The sequence below is a fragment of the Ovis canadensis genome, chromosome 11 (genome assembly GCF_042477335.2).
Source record: "Ovis canadensis isolate MfBH-ARS-UI-01 breed Bighorn chromosome 11, ARS-UI_OviCan_v2, whole genome shotgun sequence".
Classification (NCBI taxonomy): Eukaryota; Metazoa; Chordata; class Mammalia; order Artiodactyla; family Bovidae; genus Ovis; species Ovis canadensis.
Genome location: NC_091255.1, coordinates 65,864,888 through 65,885,378, shown reverse-complemented (window position 1 = coordinate 65,885,378; position 20,491 = coordinate 65,864,888). Strand labels below are relative to the sequence as shown.

At 51.5% G+C, this 20,491-nt stretch overlaps 1 protein-coding gene across 3 annotated transcripts in view; it reads right to left on the bottom strand.

The window, feature by feature from the left end:
- The window catches only part of SDK2 (sidekick cell adhesion molecule 2), a 274,805-nt gene that overhangs the window by 56,346 nt on the left and 197,968 nt on the right, over nt 1–20,491 (bottom strand). For all 3 annotated transcript variants that reach the window (XM_069544046.1, XM_069544048.1, XM_069544049.1), the window contains 9 exons: nt 16,827–16,967; nt 14,918–15,099; nt 13,518–13,633; nt 4,867–5,062; nt 4,555–4,653; nt 4,004–4,195; nt 2,197–2,318; nt 1,107–1,216; nt 857–1,007 (listed from right to left, as the gene is read on the bottom strand). In XM_069544046.1, the coding sequence (XP_069400147.1) occupies nt 857–1,007; nt 1,107–1,216; nt 2,197–2,318; nt 4,004–4,195; nt 4,555–4,653; nt 4,867–5,062; nt 13,518–13,633; nt 14,918–15,099; nt 16,827–16,967 (1,309 nt within the window). The remainder of the gene's footprint in view (nt 1–856; nt 1,008–1,106; nt 1,217–2,196; nt 2,319–4,003; nt 4,196–4,554; nt 4,654–4,866; nt 5,063–13,517; nt 13,634–14,917; nt 15,100–16,826; nt 16,968–20,491) is intronic.

Below are 20,491 nucleotides of genomic sequence, written 5' to 3'. Positions count from 1 at the left end.
CGAGCTGGCCCCACGTCTCCTTGCTTAGGAATTCCTCCTGGCTTGCTGCTCTCTGGGGCTTCATCCCGGGAAATGCTGTCCCGGGGGGAATGTTCTCTTTTGTTCCCCAGGAACAAAAGCATGCTCAGGGTTTACGGTGGTGGGTTTTGGGGCCAGACTCCCTGGGTTGGGATTCTGAGCCCTGCTGTTAACTAGACGGTGTGGGAGGATGGAGGGAAGGCTACTTGGGAAAGTTATCCCACCTCTCTCTGCCTCAGTTTCCTAATCTGTAAAGTGGGGCCAGGATACTGTCACAGGCTCCCAGGGGGAGGGCTCAGTGTCCAACACTGACAGCACTCAGAACACTCAGAACAGTGCGTGGCAGGAGGGGAAGCCCTCAGCCGTATCACTAACTTGTGCAGGGTCACGTGGGGTAACGACCCTCGACGTGGAGCCTATGGGGACAGAGCTTAATGCCTCTGCCAACTCCCCCCGAACCTCAGGAAGAGCCCCTCACTCTCCGACTGGGTGGGCAAGACTGATTGGGTCTGAATCCCAGAACCACCCCAGGGAGCTGTGTGACTGGGTGAACGCGTAACCTCTCTGAGCCTCAGTTTTCTTAGCTGTAACTTGGGATAGCTGTAACTTGCAGGATTATATGGAAGAAAAAAGGCAAGATGCTTGGCACATGGCAATGTTCAATAAAGTGTTTTCTAACTTCTCGTCATGCAGAACGTTTGTTCGTTTGGCTAAGACTGATGGCCGGAACCGAGAAGAGGGCTGGAGGTGAGCCAGTGGATGCCCGCTTCTGCAGGGCGATGAGGCCCAAGGCGACGTCCCGCCCCCACCGCCCTTGGCGCGCTCGCGGGGGCCTCACCACCCAGCGGAGCCACAGGCTGGTCTCACTGGCCGTGCGCAGGGTCACGTTGGCCGGGGCCATGTCAGGGGGTGCCTGGAGGGTCTGGATCTTTCTAGAAGGCTGGCTGGGTGGGCTGGTGCCCACGATGTTCACCTGGCGCATGCGGAAGCTGAGCGGGGGGGAGAGAGGGTGGGCGCAAGGGTGAGGGCAGGCCCCCAGGGCCGAGCCCACCGCCATGTGGGCAGCCCCTGGCCTCCGCGCCCCATACCTGTAGTAGGTGAAGGGGTTGAGGTCGGGCACCTCCATGGAGCGGGCGTCGGGCTCGTTGGGGAGCTGGTGGATCAGCTGCCACTCGTCTCCCTCCCCGACCACGCCCACCTGCAAAGAGAGACCCCCTTAGAGCCGGCCAGCCCGCCAGGCTGAGCTGGGGGTGCAGGCCGGCCCATGCAAGGCTTTGACAGGGCTCACCTGGAGGACACCAACTGGGGCCCCCTTCTTTCCAGGCCCTTAAACATGACTTCAAGGGTGACCCCGAGCCCACCTCCATCAGAATCTCATGGGACGCTTATTACAACACAAACCCATTCCTGGGCCCTGCCCGTGAAAGCGTCAGAAACCCTGGGAGTGGTACCCAGGAGTCTGCTTGTTCAGTAAGCGTCCCAGGTGATTCTCCTGAACACCCGGTAAGTTTCTAAAACTCCAGCTAGGGGGTTCCCTGGTGGGCCAGTGGATAAGAATCCGCATGCTGACGCAGGGGACACGGGTGTGATCCCTGGTCTGGGAAGGTCCCACGTGCTGCGGAGCAGCTAAAGCCCATGTGCTTCAACTACTGAGCCTGGGCCCTGGAGCCGCGAAGCGCAGCTGCTGAGCCCGCCAGTGGGAAGGACTGAGGCCCTTGCTCTAGAGCCGGGGCTCCACGAGGGGAGCCAGCGCAGCGTGAAGCCTGTATACCGCGACTAGAGAAAGCCCACGCGAAGCCACGGAGACTCAGCGCAGCCGAAACCCCCAGCTGGATCAGAGTTTCTGGGGCTGGGACCCAGGCACTGCAGTTTCTGGACGCTCCCCTGTTGCAGCCAAGCTGAGAACCCTGAGTGCAAAGGAGGCAGCTGGTCGCAGGTCGCCACCCTGATCAGAGGGTGTGTGTGTGTGAGTGTGTGCGCGTGTGTCTGCACGTGTGTGTGTGAGTGTGTGTGCAGGTGAGGCAGAGGGGAACTGTGGACGCTCTTGGTGTACCTGGCCTTCTGTACCTTGCATATGGACTTCACACTGGTGTAAAAACACGCACAGTTTGCTCTCAAGAGCAGGGGCACGGCCAAAGCGAAGGGCAGGCTGCCCGCTCTCCCCTCCGCAGGCTCTACCTGGGCCTCCACCAGCCAGCGGGAGATGGAGGTCTTCCCGTCGTAGCCTGGCTTGAACTGCAAGGTCACGGAGCGCGGGCCGATGTTGGAAATGCCCAGGTTGGTGGGGGCTCCGGGGAGTTCTGGAAGAAGGAGACAGGGCAGAAAGGCAGATTAAGAAGAAGGTCCTTCCACGTCGAACAGGGCTCTCTGGGCACAGAGGGGGCTATGTCACATACTTCCTAGAAACCTCCTCCTCCGAGCACGACCGAGGCCTCACCGCTGCCCCCAACACAGGCTTCCGTCCTGCATCTATGGCTCGCTGTGTTCAGACCGGGGACGGGGCAGGCTCGGGGCTGAGAGAACCTCAGGGCCACGCAACAGGGGCTGAGCTTCCTAGAAAGAATCCTCCTCTCCATCCACCCATAACCCGCGACAGTGCTCCCCAAACGATGCTGCCTGAGGGAGATTTGGAGGAGGGGTGAGGGGAAGGAGGAGGAGACCTTGTATCCTGACCAGGAGCCTTGAGGTTCAGGATGAACAGAAAGAGCTCAGGTGCCAGGGTCAGACTGTTTCCGATGCTGTGTGTCTTTGGGCAAGTTCCTTAACCTCTCTGTGCCACAGTATCTTTCTTGGTAAAATGGAGATGATAATATCACCTACCTCAGGGATACCGTGTGTGTGTGTTAGTTGCTCAGTTGTGTCCAACTCTTCGCGACCCCATGGACTGTAGCCCACCAGGCTCCTCTGTCCATGGGACTCTCCAGGCAAGAATACTGGAGTGGGTTGCCATGCCCTCCTCCAGGGGATCTTCCTGACCGGGGATTGAACCTGTGTCTCCTGCACTGACAGGCAGATTCTTTACCATCTGAGCCACCAGGGTTACTGGGGGGATTCAGTGCATTGATGCATGGAGCTCTGGGCTGGGTGAGCACTTCACCAACAGTCAGTGCTGCTTTAAATTATCAAGTAATTTAATAACTACCTAGTGGCAAGGACGGTAAGGAATCGGCCTGCAATGTGGGAGACACAGGTTTGATCCCTCGGTTGGGAAAGATCCCCTGTAGAAGGAAATGGCAACCCACTCCAGTATTCTTGCCTGGAGAATCCCGTGGACAAAAGAGGAGCTGGGCAGGCTACAGTCCGTGGGGTCACAAAGAGTCGGACACAATTGGGCCACAAACAATCTCCTTGTCACCGTTATTATCACGTGGGGTCGGCCGAAGCCCAGTTATCTCAACCATCCCGGTGGGTGGGCGGCTCCAGGCATCCTGGCCACATGGCACAAACACAGACTCACAGAGCCAGAGGGGAATGCGTGGGTATCTAGATACAGACGAGGAAACTGAGGCACAGGGGCACGTGACTGGCTCAAGGTCGCAGAGTCTGGCAGAAGCGGGGCTGAGAGGGGGCCTCAGCTTGCTCTTTAAACTGGGGGTGGGATTATTCACACCCTGCTCTACCCCGCTCCCAACTCACATTCCCACTAGCTGGAATCCCATTTGGACCCTTCAGGTGGCAGTGAGATTTCCTTCCCTGAGTCACAGATCCCACTGCGCGATGCAGAGCCTGGTGTGGGCACTGTGGGGGAGGGGGGCAGCGGCCAGGGGCGGAGGAGAGAAGGGTGGGGGCCTGCGGGGTCTGGGCTCCCCTGAGAGCCAGACAAAGAAGCAGCAGAGCCCACCCAGCCTTGCCATCATGAGGGCGAGGCCAGCCCTGGGGGGACCCAGGGACCACAGACCCCAAGGAGGGGCCGGCTGTGCGGGACGTAAGCGCCCGCCATCAGGAGGAGAGCGGCAGGAGCCGGGCGCGGGCGGCGGGCACCCACCTGGAGGCACCCCCGAGGAGATGGTGGAGGCCGACACCTGGCCCTGGCCCTTGGCGGTCATGGCGGCCACCTCGATGGTGTAGGTGGTGAGCGCGGTGAGCCCGGTCACGCGGTATTCCAGGGTCACGTTGGGCAAGTAGTGGGTCACGCGCGTGTTGGTGCGGTTGTACTCCTCCCAGGAGATCCGGTAGCCTGGGGAGAGCCCGCAGCACACTGTGAGCTCAGCTGCAGTGGCCTCGGCCTTCTGCTCTGCTGCTCATGTCCCCAGGAGTCTGGCGGTTGGACACGCGCTGGAAGCAAGGTGCCTCCGGGGAGGTGGGAGCATCGTGGGTCGGAGGGGGGCGCCCTCGCTGTGTGGGGATTGCAGACACGGTGAAGAGCTGGGGTGTGTCACAGAGCAGAGGGGCTGAGAACCTTCTCTGAGTCTTCTCCAAAAAAGACTGGTCTGCTGAGAGGCTCTGGAGGGACGCTGGGTAGGCGGTAGGGGGATGGACAGGATGACCCTTCCTGGCCCGGCTCACGCCCCGCGTCGGCAACACTGAGGGGCCTACCTGTGAGGATGCCGTTCCTCTCCCCTGGCTCCTGCCAGCTGACCTTCAGCGAGGTGTCCAGGACGTCACTGAAGCTCAGGTGTCCCACAGGCCCAGGCACTGCACCCCGAGAAGGCCCCCCACCCCACCCAAGGCCAGTTAGAGCCAGAGAGAGACCACCGTCTGCAAGATGACCCGTGGGGCTCCAGGGGCACCCCAGGCTGGAAGACAAGAGCAGGGCTGCCCTGTGCCTGGAGCGCACAGCCTGGCCCGTGGAGGAGGGGGCGCGTAGGGAGTCGGGGGCAGAGGGAGCCGGGACCGGGGGCTGCCTACCATCCTCATGGGTGCGCACCAGCTGCGGGGTGCTGCGGGGCCCGTCCCCGGGGGTGGTGAAGCACAGCACTGAGGTGAAGTACTCCGTGAACTTCTTCAGGCCAGACACGAAGCCCACGTGGATGCTGTCTTGAAAGTTGGGCCGGGCGGTCACCATGGTGACCTCCTCTTCCTGCTCCGGCTCCCAGGCGATGAGCTGCAGAGAGGCCAGGCACTCAAGCAGGGCGGCAAGAACGGGACCAGCAGAGGCCCAGCGCTTTTCCAGAGGCTGGGCCACGGACAGTGTCCAGGAGCCCAGCTCCCCAGGATCCCTCCTCCTAGGGATGGGAGGCCGCGTTGGTACCCACAGGCCCCTGGAGCATCTGTCCTCTGGGAGCTCACTCTGGGGTGCTTTTCCATTCCCTGAGTGACTTACTCTAAGCAAGGCAGCCGGCAAGGTGCTTTCAATGAATCATCTCTCATTCAGTCCCCACGGCAACCCCGCAGGGAGGGACTTGACCAAGATCTGCTACATAATTTGCAGATCCAGAGAAAAATGCAAATGGAGACCCCCTTGTTTAAAAATTGTTAAGAATTTCCGGAGACAGCAGCAAAGTGCTGAACCAAATATGCAGTCCTTCCGAGTATGGAGACTTGAGTGGCTACATAGGCACGAAGCCAGTCTTGTTTTTCACTGATGATGATAACAGGCTCAGAGAGGCTGAGTGACTTCACTATATCCCACAGTGGCTAGAAGCTGAGGGTCTCTCTTTCCAATACCTGGACTCCCTTATCTTTCTCTGTTTGGGCTAGGGCAGTTCTCCCGTGGAACTTCAGTGTGTAGTTAACTCTAATCCTTTTAAACTTGTTCTGAGTTGGGACTTTAACCTTAACCATCTGCTAGAGGTGGAGTGTCAACAGGAAAACCCTGTCTGGAAATTCAGCATCACTTTTCATTTAATCTCCACTCTGTACATCCCACCCATAGCTGCATTAACTCCCCGCCTCCCCTTCCATCTCTTCCTGCCTCCTGTTTTTTAAAACTGGAGTGTAGCTGATTTACAGTGTTGCGTTAATTTCTGCTGTAACAGTGTACAGGAGAAATCGCCAAGTGATTCAGTGATACATATATATGTGCGCATGCGTGCCAAGTTGCTTCAGTCGTGTCCGACTCTTTGCGACCCTGTGGACCATAGCCCGCCAGGCTCCTCTGCTCATGGAAATTCTCCAGGAGAATTCTGGGGTGGGTTGCCATTTCCTTCTCCAGGGGATCTTCCCAACCCAGGGATCCAACCTGCGTCTCTTACGTCTCCTGCAGGGGCAGGCGCTTTCTTTACCACTAGCGCCACCCTGGAAGCCCCATACATATATACACATTCTTTTTAAATATTCTTTTCCATTACGGTTTATCACATGGTTCCCTGTGCTGTAGAGGAGGCCCTGTTGTTTATCCATCCCAAATATACTGGCTTACACCTGCTAATCCCAGACTCCCGATCCATCCCTCTCTCCACCACCACCCCCCACCCCGAGGCAACCACAAGTCTGTTTTCTGTCTGTGAGTCTGCTTCTGTTTCACAGATAAGTTCCTTTGTGTTATGTTTTTGATTCCACTTGTAAGCGATATCCTACGGCATTTGCCTTTTTCTTTCTGACGCCCTCAGTGTGATCGTCTCTGGATCCATCCATGTGGCCGCATCTTTCTGCCTCTTGGTCTCTTGCCCCCCACTCCTTTTTCTCTGGGCCCTTTGTCTGTCTCTAACAATGACAGCTGGTCTCAGAGATTTCCTCCTTTATTTGAAGTTGATTAAATAGCAATTAATGGTGAAAAGCAACACGGGATGAGTTTTAATAAGCCCGGGTATTTATAGACATAAAACAATACCATGCCAATGTTTCCTGATTAACTCATGCCCATAACAATGCTTAATCTGCTCCTTTTCATGGCCGCCTGTTTATAAAGGATGTTTGGAAATTTAATTGGTATTGTGAAAAGATAGCCGATAGCAAGTTAATTAGACACTAATTAGACCCTAAAAATACTAATCAGAAATACTAAGTGGCATTTAATAAGTATGTTAAATACCCTCCTTATTTCGGTTATCTTGTTTCATAGCAATTAAATTGCTGAACTTCTTTGGAGTAGATGAAGAAACAAGTTTGATGTTCTAATTTAATTTAATTAATGTAAATTCAAATTAATTATGCCATTAGAATTAATTGCGCGGTGTATTCTCCAGTAAGTGCAAAATCTAGGTAAATATAATCTTACTGGGTTTAGACCAGTTATGATCACTACAATTAAAAAAAATATATAAGGGACAAAGAACGTCCCGACAAATGCATAGAAACAAGATCACAGGGAACTGTCTTGAGAAATGACACGGAAGACGCGCACAGGGTGACGAAGCCTGGCGCGGTGGAGTCACGCCCGGGGCATGCGCACATACAGGCCAGAGACCAAGATGGCGGAGGCGGCTTCAGAACGTTTACTCTGGAGTGTGGACCACCTGTCCTTCCACAGCTGCACCTGAAGAGGAGGGGCTGAAGGCTGAGGGCTCTCCCTCAGGGCCCGGAAGGCAACAGAAGCGTCTTCCGTGCCCTCTAGTGCCCTCAAAGGGGCTGGGCTCCGGCAGCCACGGGGTGGAGTCTGTGCTCCACGTACACGCACAGGGCCTGGCAGTGGGTCAGTCCATCACCGACGAGGCCCATTTCACCATTGCAATGAGGACGAGATGGGAATCACTGTCCTGCGCTGTTACAAAACCAAAACCAAGGGGCCTCCCTGGTGGTCAAGGGGTTAAGACTGTCTTCAATGCAGGGGACATGGGTTTGATCCTTGGTCAGGAAACTAAGCTCCCACCTGCATGGGGAAACTAAAGCTCAACTCTGTCATTTACTGGGAAAGTCAGTCAACCTCTCTGAGCCTCAGGATTATAGGAGACACTATCGGCTACCCTGATGGTTGTAGAGAAAAGGGCTGAATTGATGTGTCTTTTTTCTGATGGAGGCAGTACAGTACAGGCTCGAGTGTCCAGGATAGTACGTTGGGCCTGCTAGATACTCGAGTTAAAAAAAGAAGGGGAACTTCTCTTTTTCTCCCTCCCCTCCTCTTTCTCTCTATTTTTCTATCTCTTTGCATTTGCACAGATTTGTATAAAACATCCTGGAAGGATATGTAAGAAATTAACAACAGTGATTCCCTGGAGTGGGGAGAATTTCAAGGTTGGGTGGGAAAGAAACAGGCAGATGAGGGGCTGGGGTGGGAAGGGGGTGGGACGGAAGGAAGATTTCTGTTCTAAGTTTGCCTTTTTTTATGTTTGTTGGGTTTTGAATTGGGTAAACATATTTCTGGTTGAAAATTAAATTAAAAAATGAAAAAAATAATGGGGCAATTTGGCAACAGCAGCAAAATTATATATATCTACCTTTTGACTTAGCAATCTTATGTCTAAGAATCTATTCCAAAGTTGTACGTGAAAATATGAAAAGATGTACGCATAAAACTATTCACCGTGGAAATGTGAAACAACCAAAGATAGGAAACAACCAAAATGTCTTCACTAGGGAGCTGGTTGATCAAACAATGTGAGATCCACCTCATGGACTACAATGCAGATTCTTTTAAAAGGAACGTGAAGTATCTCTATATACTCCTACAAAGTGATCTCCAGGATACACTGAAAATAACAGCAAGATGGAGAAAGTATGTATTGTACGTTGTCATTCATCTGAGGTGAGGAGACACATTTATGTATGCATGCATTTGTTTCTGTTAAAGAAATGGAAGGGAAAATCAAACCAAACCAACACACAAAAAGAAATGAATTCTACTGGGAAGGAAGAGAACCAGAATTCACGCTGATTTTCTTGGAGTTAACTTTTCTTTGTAGATTTAACCTTGGAACCATGTAAATATGCTCCATAATTACAGAACAAAATTAAATGAAAAAATCAATCCCTAAAAATCAAAACCAAAATGAAACAAATGAACTTCATAGTGTATTGAGTTGTAGCAAAAATCAGAAAGAAACCCTTTCAAAGACTTTGCAGCACAGAAAGGGGTAGCGGAGTATATCTTGCTGGGATACACCCTAAAAACAGAGAGACCTACAGATCATCTGAAACTATTTTCAGTAACCACAGTGTTGATATTACTATTCTGAAACTGTTGTGGGTGTCTGTGGGATCAAGTAGGTCAGTGATTCTTTGGTGTGAAAAGAATTCGATTTTTACTATGGAGAAAAGAGAGAGAAAAGACCCATGAGATTATTTTAAAAGAAATCTGAAAGTCCTGAAACTGAATTGGAAGTATATGTTTTATCTTTTAAAATAGTATTTTTCAGTTGTCCATCCACAGAGCTTCAAAACAACAGTCAATGCTAGAACCAGGAGCATCCCCATTGCTCAGATTCTGGTATCTAACTATCATTTAAAAGAAACAAGGGTTCCCTGAAGATGTGGCTGATCCCAGGCACGCTGCAGGGGAAGAAGATAGTTTGGGGCATCCTGTCGTACCAGAGAGCAAGGAAGCTACCAAAGACTCCTGGGGCTGGGACTTCCCTGGTGGTCTAGCGGTTAAGAATCTGCCTGCCAACGCAGGGGATGCAGGTTTGATCCTTGGTTCGGGAAGATTCCACATGCCTCAGATCAACTGAGCCTGTCGCCACAATTCCTGAACCCACGTGCTGTTAACTCCTGAAGCCCGTGCACCTAGAGCCTGAGCCCAAAGCAAGAGAAGCCACCACAGTGAGAAGCCTGCACGCAGCAGCAAAGACCCCACACAGGCGAGAGAGAAAAAGAAGGTGCCTGAGCCCACAGCAGGACTCAGCAGCTCGAAGAGGCAGGCGATGGGTCAGTCTGGCATCAATAAAAGTAATAACAGCAGTGGCTTGAAACATAACAGACGTATTAAAAATCCCTAAGGACATAATAATACTAACAACAACAACAACACGGATGCCTCCTTCTGCCCCCATCCAAACTCATCTATCACCTTAGAAGATGCTGAGGAACCAGTTCATTCCTCTGAAAATTGTTAACTTACGGAAAAGACTTACCATGCTTTTCCTAGATGAACTAAAACTTCAGGTAACCAAAAACCTGTTAAGGGAAAAATTCTTTTTCGGGGGGAGGGGGTGGGGGGAAAGTATTTCAGCTCATAAATTGAGACAAAATCACAACATTCACGTCTCCTCCTTTTGCAACCCCTACTGAGATAACGGACCACACAAGGACCATCAGTGGCCACTACATCCTAGAAAGAGAGACAGTCGGATGCTTTGCCGTCTAATGAAAATGCACAGCACCATCTAGGAAGTAATATTTTGAAAAAAGATATTCAAGCCTGAATCTGATCAAACGTCTCATCCTAAATTCCAATTTACTGCAAATATACTGTTCAAAGGAATAAATTAAATGACCCCACAGGGATGCAATCAGCCGATCCAGCCAGGCTGTGGAAAATTCTATACGATAAATGACTAAGTTTCTTTACAAAATAAACTAAAAAGGAGAAAAAGGGGGACAGAGAACCCGTGGACCAACTGAAACCTAGAAAACGCCAACCAACTGCAGCTGTGTGGCTTTCCTTTGGATCCTGAGGCAAATAAACCAACCAGTAAAGGAAATGATTTGGAGACCAGGAGATTTGAACACTGACTGGGTATCTGATGCTATTAAGGGGACCATTGATATTTGAAGGCACCATAATGAGAATGTGGTTACTGTGGTGAGGTTTTAAGTAGAGACTTTATAATGTTTCTCTGCGGGAATATGAACGGATGAAAGGATACAATACCTGGGATTGTCTTAAAAATATTCTAGGACAGAGGCTGGAAAATAGAGGGAACAGGGCTTCCCTGATGGTCCAGTGGTTAAGAATCCACCTTCCAATGCAGGGGAAGCGGGTTCCATCCCTGGTCAGGGAACTAAGACCTCACGTGCTGCAGGGCAATTAAGACCTCACGCAGCCATGTAAATAAATAAGAACAAAATAGAGGGAACATGCTGGGCCATGTGCTGGTAACTGTTGAAGCCAGGGTGCGTTATGGTTTTATCTAGTCATTTTAGTTTCCTCTCTAACTCTGTAGATGTTTGAAATTTTTTCACAATTCAAAGGGGAAAAAAGGTCCCTTCTTACTGAAGGATGGAAGAGATAAACACTGCTTTTTTTTCTCCCTGTGACACTGAAGGTGGAAGGAGCAAGAAGCAAAATTCCCACCTGTATCATCTGCACTTGGAGAAAATCAGTTACAGTCATTATTTGACAATTAAATCACATGACACTATTTTTAATACAAGGCAAGGTGTAGGCTCTGGAGTTGGAATCTGAGCTTTTCGGTTACTTTGAACAAATTACCTGTCCTCACGCCTCAGTTTCTTCCTCTACAACATGGGGTGATGGGAACGTCCCTGGTGGTCCAGTGGCTGAGACTCTGAGCTCCCAATACAGGGAGTTGGTCAAGGAACTAGCTCCCACGTGCCGCAACTAAGAGTTCACACGCTGCAACTAAGACCCGGCACAAATCAATGTTTAAAATAAAATAAAACGAGGGACGTTCCTGGTGGTCCAGGGGTCAAGACTCTGTACTTCCAATGCAGGAGGTGTGGGTTCGATCCCTGGTCAGGGAACTAAGATCCCACGTGCTGCACGGCCAGAAAATAATAAAAATAAAGAAATGCAATGGGGGTGATGATAACAAGCCTTCCTTCTTAGGGCTCTTGTGCACCTTGCCCAAGACAAGTATGGGAGAGAAGCCCATACTGCCTGGCGCTAGAACGTGCCCTGTCTAAGCACGAGCGAGTCTTCCTTACCTGTTTTTATGCTCCAGCTATTTGGCCTCTTCCTTCCCGCTGACTTTCAGGGAGCAGGGAGTGGGTGCTGGGCATTGCCCAGACCTGGGAGTCAGGTGGGCCTCTGTAGCCCCCTCTCTGGCACATAATGGGTCTTTGCACTAATTGTCCTGGCCACTGAGCTGGTCTCCTTGGCCCTCTGGGAGCCATTTGCCTTAGAAGTTTGCAGCCCAGGGCTCCCCAGGGTGGAAGGAAACTTAGAGTCAGCAACAAGAAGCTAATTGTTCCCAGCTCAGCTCCTCTGCACGATTCGAGCCTCCCCCTTCCCTCCCCTGCCGCCCCCCAGAGTCCCAATTAAGAGGTTTCTCCAGCCAGCCAGCACTGTCGGTGAGAGCTGCAGCCTCGGCCCAGGAAGGCCGGCTCGGCCTCGGTGATGCACCTTCCCGGGAGGAAGATGCCACAGCTGGAGGGTGTCCCAGCCCAGACCCTCCCTCCTTTTTGCCGTCCTGTGCCAAGTCACTTCAGTCATGTCCGACACTGCGGCCCCATGGACTGTGGCCTGCCAGGCTCCTCTGTCTGTGGGATTCTCTAGGTAAGAATCCTGGAGTGGGTTGCCATGCCCTCCTCCAGGGGATCTTCCTGACCCAGAGATGGAACATGTGTCTCACGTCTCCTGCACTGGCAGGGGGGTTCTTTACCACTGAGCCACCTCCTTGGTTCACCAGCAGAAAAATCCTCTCAGTGATTTAATCTCAGTCTCTTCCTGTCCACCACCTTGACCTTGAAGCAATAAAGGCTGAGACTGCAGGTCCTAGAAACACTCTTGGTTGTTGCACATGGGTGGTTTAAGAATGTTCTGGAAGTGTCTGCGGTCACTGCCAGGTCGCCAGATCCCTGGCCTCCAAGCCAGAGCCCGAAGTTCTTCCCCCCGCACGACTGGCTTCCTGGTGACATGTGTCACCACCCCCCGCCCCCCGTGCTGCCTGCCTGCGTGAGAACATGGAGAAGGCGGCCGTCTGCACACCAAGGAGACAAGCCTCAGACAGAACCAACCCCGAGGACCCCCGGATCTCGGCCTTCCCGCTTCCAGAACTTTCAGGGGATACACTTCTGGTGTTTAAGCCGCCCAGACCGTGGTGCCGCGTGAGGGCCGTCCACGCAGCTAGTCCACTTCCACTCCTGTTTCTAGCGTTTCCCTAAGGCTTGTTAGGTGTTTGCCATTCTGCTCAAAAAATTACAAATATCCTCATTTAATCCCCACATAGCCCCAAGGAATAAAAATTAGCATCATTTTCATGCACAAATGAGGGAACAGAATGTATCTTGCTTCCCCAGCAGCTAGACGTGCAGAGTCGGGCTCAATAAATATTTACTGAAGGAAGGGTGCTCAGATGGACTATCACACTCGTCCAGGTTGCCGGCGAGAGGCAGAGCCAGGACTCTAATCCAGGCTCTGAGTCCTAGTCCAGCCCTTAAACACACTGCGGGGGTCAAGTACAGTCCAAGGACTTGCACGCTCCCCTTAGCTCACGGCTCAGGGGTAAGAGGCGCGTTTTAGATTTTTCTGATAGGGCCACGGCTCTGCGGAGGGTCTGCACCTGAAACAAACCTGGTTTTGTTTCTAACCCAGTCTCACTGAAACTGCGCTGTTGCACCTGGTCACAGACAGGTCAAGGTCTGTGCTCCCCGGGGCCTGGATGTGGACTTGGGGACAGCCCAAGGCCCTCTGCCTTGATCACGTACATGTCCTCTGCTTGGCCTGAACCGGTGATTTCAGAAACAGCGGGGATGCCCTCCTGCACCCTCCAGCTTCGCTCGTCTCCAGCCCGAGTCCTCCTTGCAGGCTTCCACCCCGGGCCAGGAGAGACCTCACGTACCTTGTAGCCCTGGTTGATGCCGTTGATGAACTGGGGGCTGGGGGCATTCCAGGTGAAGCGGATGGTCGTGGAGTTGGTGGCTTCGGCGTGCACGTTGCCCGGAGGGACTGTGGGGACTGGGGGAGAGTAGAGAGGTGGGGGTGTGGGTGGAGGGGCCACTGTCTGTCTGTCTGTCTGGCCCAGGGAAGCAGAGGAAACACATGAGGTTTGCAGACATAGCTTTATACTGCCCCTCCCCCCACCCCCCAGCCATGGAGACTTGAGATGCTCTCTTGCTGTAGATTGCCTGTGTGCTCAGTCGCTAAGTCGAGTCTGACTCTTTGTGACTCCATGGACTGTAGCCCGCCAGGCTCCTCTGTCCACGGGATTCTCCAGGCAAGAATACTGGAGTGGGTAGCCATTCCCTTCTCCAGGGGATCTTCCCAACCCAGGGATCGAACTGGCGTCTCCTGCTTGGCAGGCGGACTCTTTACCACTGAGCCACCTGGGAAGCTTCTGTAGATTAGTTTGGGTTTAATAAAACCGGTCTGGCCCATTTCACAGGATGCCCATAAATACAAGTGATGAATCTGAAAATGCTCAGGGTGGTTTTTAGGTATGATGCTAAATGTAAGCTGTTTCATGATCCAGTTAATGGGAAACTTCGCAGAAGGTCCCTGTGCCCCTGAAGCCTCTGCCTTCATCACACCCACCCCAACCTCTTCATCTTCTCCTCCATCCTCCCGCCCTACAGGGTAACTGGGCACAGCGTCCAATAGCCTGCTGCTGCTGCTGCTGCTGCTGCTGCTAAGTCGCTTCAGTCGTGTCCAACTCTGTGCGACCCCACAGACGGCAGCCCACCAGGCTCCCCCGTCCCTGGGATTCTCCAGGCAAGAACACTGGAGTGGGTTGCCATTGCCTTCTCCAATGCATGAAAGTGAAAAGTGAAAGTGAAGTCGCTTAGTCATGTCCAACTCTTAGCAACCCCATGGACTGCAGCCCACCAGGCTCCCCCGTCCATGGGATTTTCCAGCCAAGAGGACTGGAGTGGGGTGCCAGTGCCTTCTCCGGTGCAATAGCCTGGGGCTGGATTAAACAGGTGACATGGCTGAGGCGGTCAGGACTGGCGCTGCTGCTGCTCGGTCGCCCGGTTCTGTCCGACTCTTTCTGACCCCATGGACGGTAGCCCTCCAGGCTCCTCTGTCCATGGGATTGCCCAGACAGAGATACTCTAGTGGGTTGTCATTTCCTTCTCCAAGGGATCTTCCCGACCCAGGGATCAAACCCAGATCTGCTGCACGGCAGGCAGATTCTTTACTGTCTGAGCCACCTGGGAAGCCCACGTTAGGACTGGGCGAGTATAGGATCCCACAGGCACAGAGCTTGGAGAAGGAGAAGCAGCGGGCACTGTGCCCACTCACCCCCCTGTAGCGTCCACTCGGTGACTTTGCTGCTGTAGACGCCCAGCCCGGCGCTGTTGTAGGCGGCCACCTCGATCTCGTAGTTGGTCCAGATGATGAGGTCCTCGAGCAGCAGGTTGTTGACTTCGGCATCCGTGATGTTCTTATACTGGTACCCGACAGGAAGCCCGGCCAGGCAGTACCTGAGGAGAAAGCCAGGATGCCAAGGGTGAGAGTCAGCCTGCGTGGCCCCGTGTCCAGGAAACTGTGATGGTGGAAATGGTCCACATCGGGTAGCTGCTGGGCACCTGAGATGTGCTTAGGTGCAACTGAGGAATTACATTTAATTTAATTTTCTCGTCATTTAATTTCTTTTTATTAATTTAAATAGTTGCAAGTGACCAGAGGCTACCCTACTGGATAACACAGGTCTAGGGGATGTGTCTGGACTACTGTTTTTGATGGGGGAGGAGGACGTTGGTGGGATGGTTAACAGGATGCTGAGAGCTCCTGGGAAGATCTCACTGGTTTCAGCTTTGTGGGGTCATTGATGGGAGAGTGGTCTCCAAACTTTGGGCTGATTTTCCTTTTTGCTCTAGGAGAATGGCTCCCTTTTTTGACAGCCACTCACTTTGCTGGAGACAAAAGTCCTGAGGCTACCTGCTCTACCAAGTTCCACCCTCCACTGGGAAGAGAACACAGGGAGATAAAGAAATGGGATCTGAACAGGCACATTTTGGAGGATGGATAGCTTACGGGAGAACCACAATGCCCATGTACTTTCGATTCTAACTATTAGGGAATTAGAGGCCCCAGGTTACTCTGAGGCATCACGAAGCCCCACATCAGCGGTTCTCAAAGCCTTAGTGTGCGTTAAGGACACCTGAAAAGCTTGTCAAAACACAGCTTGCTGGGCTCTCCCCAAAGTTCCCCATTCAGTAGTTCAGGGGTGGGAACTGAGAATTTTCATTCCTGTCTAGTTCTCATACTGACACGGCTGGTTCAGGGACCACACTCTGAGAACCGCTGCCCTTTAGTCACCAGAAAACCCACAGCACAATTAACTGACTATGGAGTAGCCAAACCAATAATAACTTCTTCCAAAATTAGGGGCTTTCAATGCTGTGAGTGTTCAGGAAAGAAGTGTATGGGAAGTTGCCCAGCATTTTGCAACCAGCCCGAGTTCAGAATATTGATGAGAGTTCTCAGTAGTTTCAAATAACAGGCCCAAATTTTCTTTTCTGAACACCAAATTTTAGTTACAACTTAATAATATGCTTTTAGGTTACCAATAAGGAGCCTGGTGGGCTACAGTCCATGGAGTTGCAAAGAGTCAGACACGACTGAACGACTAATACCTTCACTTCTTCAAAGTGTCCACAGTTAAACTGAAAAATAAAAGGCTATAAAACTGGGCTTCATTTTGCCATAAAGACCAAAGAAAGGAATTCCATGTTTTTTTTGGCCGTGCCATGCAGCATGTTGGATCTTAATTCCCTGACCGGGGATCAAACCCATGGCCCCCGCAGTAGAAGCACAGTCTGAACCACTGGACCACCAAGGAAGTCCCCAGATTTCCATGTTTTAACCATTCTTGGCCAAGTAGTTTACCCACTGGGGAAACCTGGCCTTGGAGAGTTGCCTGTCTCCCTATAGCCCTGATGTCTGACAGACTTGCCCATGCATACAGCCTTAAGGAGACTTCACTGTAGCTCCTCTCTCACCATTCCTATTGGATTCAGAGGCTCTCACCGCTGGAAGTTCTTCTGGATGTCTAGCCTCAATCCTTCCTAGTGTAGGGTAGGCATTTCTTGTCTGGTCCTTGTTAGAGAAGGACCTGCCACGAACCTGCTCTATTTCCCAACCCACTCCCAACCCTCCCCGTCTCTGCCCCCTTCTCCCCTCTGCTGTCCTTGGGGTGGATGCCTACCTGATGATGTAGCCCTTGAGGATGCCGTTTTGGTGGTTCTCAGGGGGCGGCTGCCACTGGATCATGATGGACTGGTTGGTCCGGCCACTGGCGATGACGTTCTGTGGAGGGGCTGTGGGGGGCTCTTCAGGAAGGGAGACCCTGGAAAATACCAAGGACGGACAGGTCTTTTCACTCCTTGTCTCGACGGCAAACACGGAAGTTTAAAGGGATATGAAGAGACCCCACCCCTACTCAGTCCCTGCAGACTCTGCGCAATTGCTGTGTGCCTTTGGGCAAGTCATTTAACCTCTCTGAGCTTGTTTCTTTATCTGAAAAAGCAGTATAATAAAGCTCCATTTGTCTGCTTTATAAAAGTGGTTGAAGCTCGAATGATGCAATGTCTTTTCAAAACACTCCCTGTTGGCAAATTGTTGTTCAGTCGCTAAGTCACGGCAGACCCTTCGCGATCCCATGGACTATAGCCTGCCAGGCTCCACGGGGTTCTCCAGGCAAGAATCCTGGAGTGGGTTGCCATTTCCTCCTCCAGGGGATCTTCCCGACCCAGGATTGAACTTGCGTCTCCTGCAATGGCAGGTGGGTTCTTTATCACTGAGCCACCAGGAAAGTCCCTGGAAAGCACCAGATGAGTGTATTTTCTGTGCGGTCGAGGGACCCAGGCCTCGGTTTCCCATTTGTCAAAGAAGCTGCCGTCGGGTCTGGTGGAGGTCATGAGTGTTTGAAAATTTTAGAAGTGTTTAAAACACTCACCTCCCTGTTACCAGCTGGTGGTGAACTCGAAACAGGCTTCCTCCACTAACCAGCTGGACCTTGACCCGGGTTGGGCAGGCCGGGTAGGGCGAGAGTTTGAGCCCTCCTCCGACCCCATACCCTGAAGCCCGGGGCCACTACATCTTTCTCTGGCATGGCCTGGCGACGAGGCGTTCCACCTCCGTGGATTTTTCACATAACTGACAGGCATCCGCGAACAATAAGAGTTAATTATTTCTGATGATGCCTTTCCCTGTTTGTTTATTTTTGTGTGTGTCCCAGTGGATAGCTTTTCTAAAATGTACCACACCCTGCCATGTCTTTGTGCAGTCCCGAGTGAGGGTAATTTAAGCTTTTGCTGTGTGACTCAGGGCCCTTAGGATGCAGATTCAGTAGGAAGATGACTCAGTGTTACAAAGGGAAGCCTGAATGACTGGAGAAGTTATAGGATGGTTTCCCTGCACTGCAGGGCTTCCTGTTATTGGGAGTTCGTGGCTCTGGAAGGTTGAGTCTGTGTTTATTTGGTTCTCGGCACCGCCCCTCATGGTCCAAACGTGGCCTGGCCCACAGCAGATGCTCAATATACAGTAAATGAGGGCCCTCCCTGGTGGTTCAGTGGTTACAAATCTACCTTCCAATGCAGGGGCGCAGGTTTGATCCCTGGTTAGGGAACTAAGATCCCACGTGCCCCGGGGCAGGGGGCCCATGAGCCACAACCACTGAGCCGGTGTGCTCTGGAGCCCTCATGCGACAACTCGAGAGAAGCTTGAGGACTGCCAGGAGGGATCCCAGGGCCACAACTAAGCCCTGCTGTAGCAAGAAAATGAAAAGAATAATTGCAAAAAAGCAAAACAAAAATGGTGAATGACTAAATCTCCATGCCACTTCCTCCCCCTGCTAGAGTGTCACGCCTCAATGGCGTCTGGCTCGTAAAAGCCAGAAGGACTCAAATTCACGGGAACTGCAGGGAAAACCACAATGACTGGTCTAACCTGGGTGTGGGGAGGGGTCTGGGTACACATTTGAGAGCAAAGCGCATTCATGGCTCCCTTAGCAAAGATTATGACTGCTTATTTCTGGGCTCTCGATTCTGCTCCATTGATCTGCGTGCCTATTTTATTTCTGTGTCTGTGTGGCTGTGCTGCCCGGCTTGTAGGATTTTAGTTCCCTGAACAGGGATGGAACCCAGGCCATGGCAGTGAAACTGCTGAGTCCTAACCACTCAGGGAATGCCCTGTGTGTCTCGTTTTGGAAGAGTGGCTGTGTTGGTGACTATAGCTTTGTAGTATAGTTTGGAATCAAGGAGTATGATGCCTCTGGCTCTGTGCTTTGTTCTCAGGATTGTTTTGGGTATTTGGGTATTTTTTGTGGCTCTATACACATTTCAGGATTGTTTTTTCTGTTTCTGTGAAAAATACCATTGGGATTGTGATAGGGATGGGATTGACTCAATAGATGGCTTAGGGTGATACAGACATTTTAACAATATGAACTCTTCTCAATGGGGAAAGGACAGTCTCTTCAATAAATGATGTTGGGAAAATTGGAAGTCCACATGCAGAAGAAGGCGACTGGACCCGTATCTTACACCCATCACAAAAAAACTTTTTTAACTTGAAATGGATTAAAGACAAACTTGAGACCTGAAACTACAAAACTCCTAGACTAAAACGTAGGGGGAAAGCTCCTTGGCATTGGTCTTGGCAGCGATTTCCTGGATATGGTACCAAAAACACAAGTAACAAAAGAGAAACAAATAAGCAGGACTATATCAAACTAAGAAGCGTCTGCACAGCAAGAGAAACGACAAGATGAAAAGGCAGTCTACAGAATGGGAGAACATATCTGCAAACCATATATCTGATACTGGGTTAACATCCAGAATATATAAAGAACTCATACAACTCAGTAGCCAAAACCTAAACATCTGAGTAAAAAAATGCACAAATGGGCTGCACAGTTTTTCCAGAGAAGACAAATGAATGACCAATAGGTCCATGAAAACATGCTCAAGATCACAAATCAACAGGGAAATGCAAATCAAAACTACAGCGAGGAAGCACCTTACACCCGACAGAGTGGCTATTATCCAAAGACAAGAGATAACAAATGTCGGCAAGGTGGGGCTAAAAGGAGCCCTTTAGGCGCTGCTGGTGGGAAGATGAATTGGTCTAGAAACTATGGAAAACAGCATAGAGGTTCCTTCCGCCCAAAATTAGAAGCAGTACTACATACAATCCAGCCATCCATAGGACCTCAACAACGTATCTGCACCCTCTTATTCACTGCAGCGCTGTTCACAGCAACCAAGAGATGAAACCAACTTAAACGCCCCATCAAGGAATGACTGGTTAAAGAAGACGTAACATAGCTACACAATGAAGTATTTTCCAGCCACGAGAAAGAAACTGCCATCTGCAACAATACGGATGGGCCAGGGGGCACTGTGCTCAACGAAGGCAGTCAGCAGAGGAAGACAAACACTGCGTGACCTCACGGCTACGTGCAATCTGGGCGAGCCGAGCTCAGAGAAACAGAGGAGAGTGGTGATTAATAGGGGCTGGGGGTGGAGGGAATGGGGAGATGCTGTTCAGAAGGTGTAAACTTGCAGGGGTAAGAGTAACCAGTTCTGAGGAGAGAATGCACGCCTGGTGATTATAGCTAATGACACTGTATTATCCCCTTGGAGGTTGCTAAGAGAGGGGATTTTAAATGTTCTCACGACAAAAAAGAAGCGGTAATTATGTGACAGGATGGGGGTGTCAGCTAACACCACAGGGGTAACCATTTTGCCATATAGGAGCGTGTCACACCACACTGCACGTCTCAAACTCATACTGCTTCATGCCCATGATATCCCAATCCACCTGCAAAAAAGCATTATAAAAAAGAGCAAAGCACACAGCTCTGGGGCA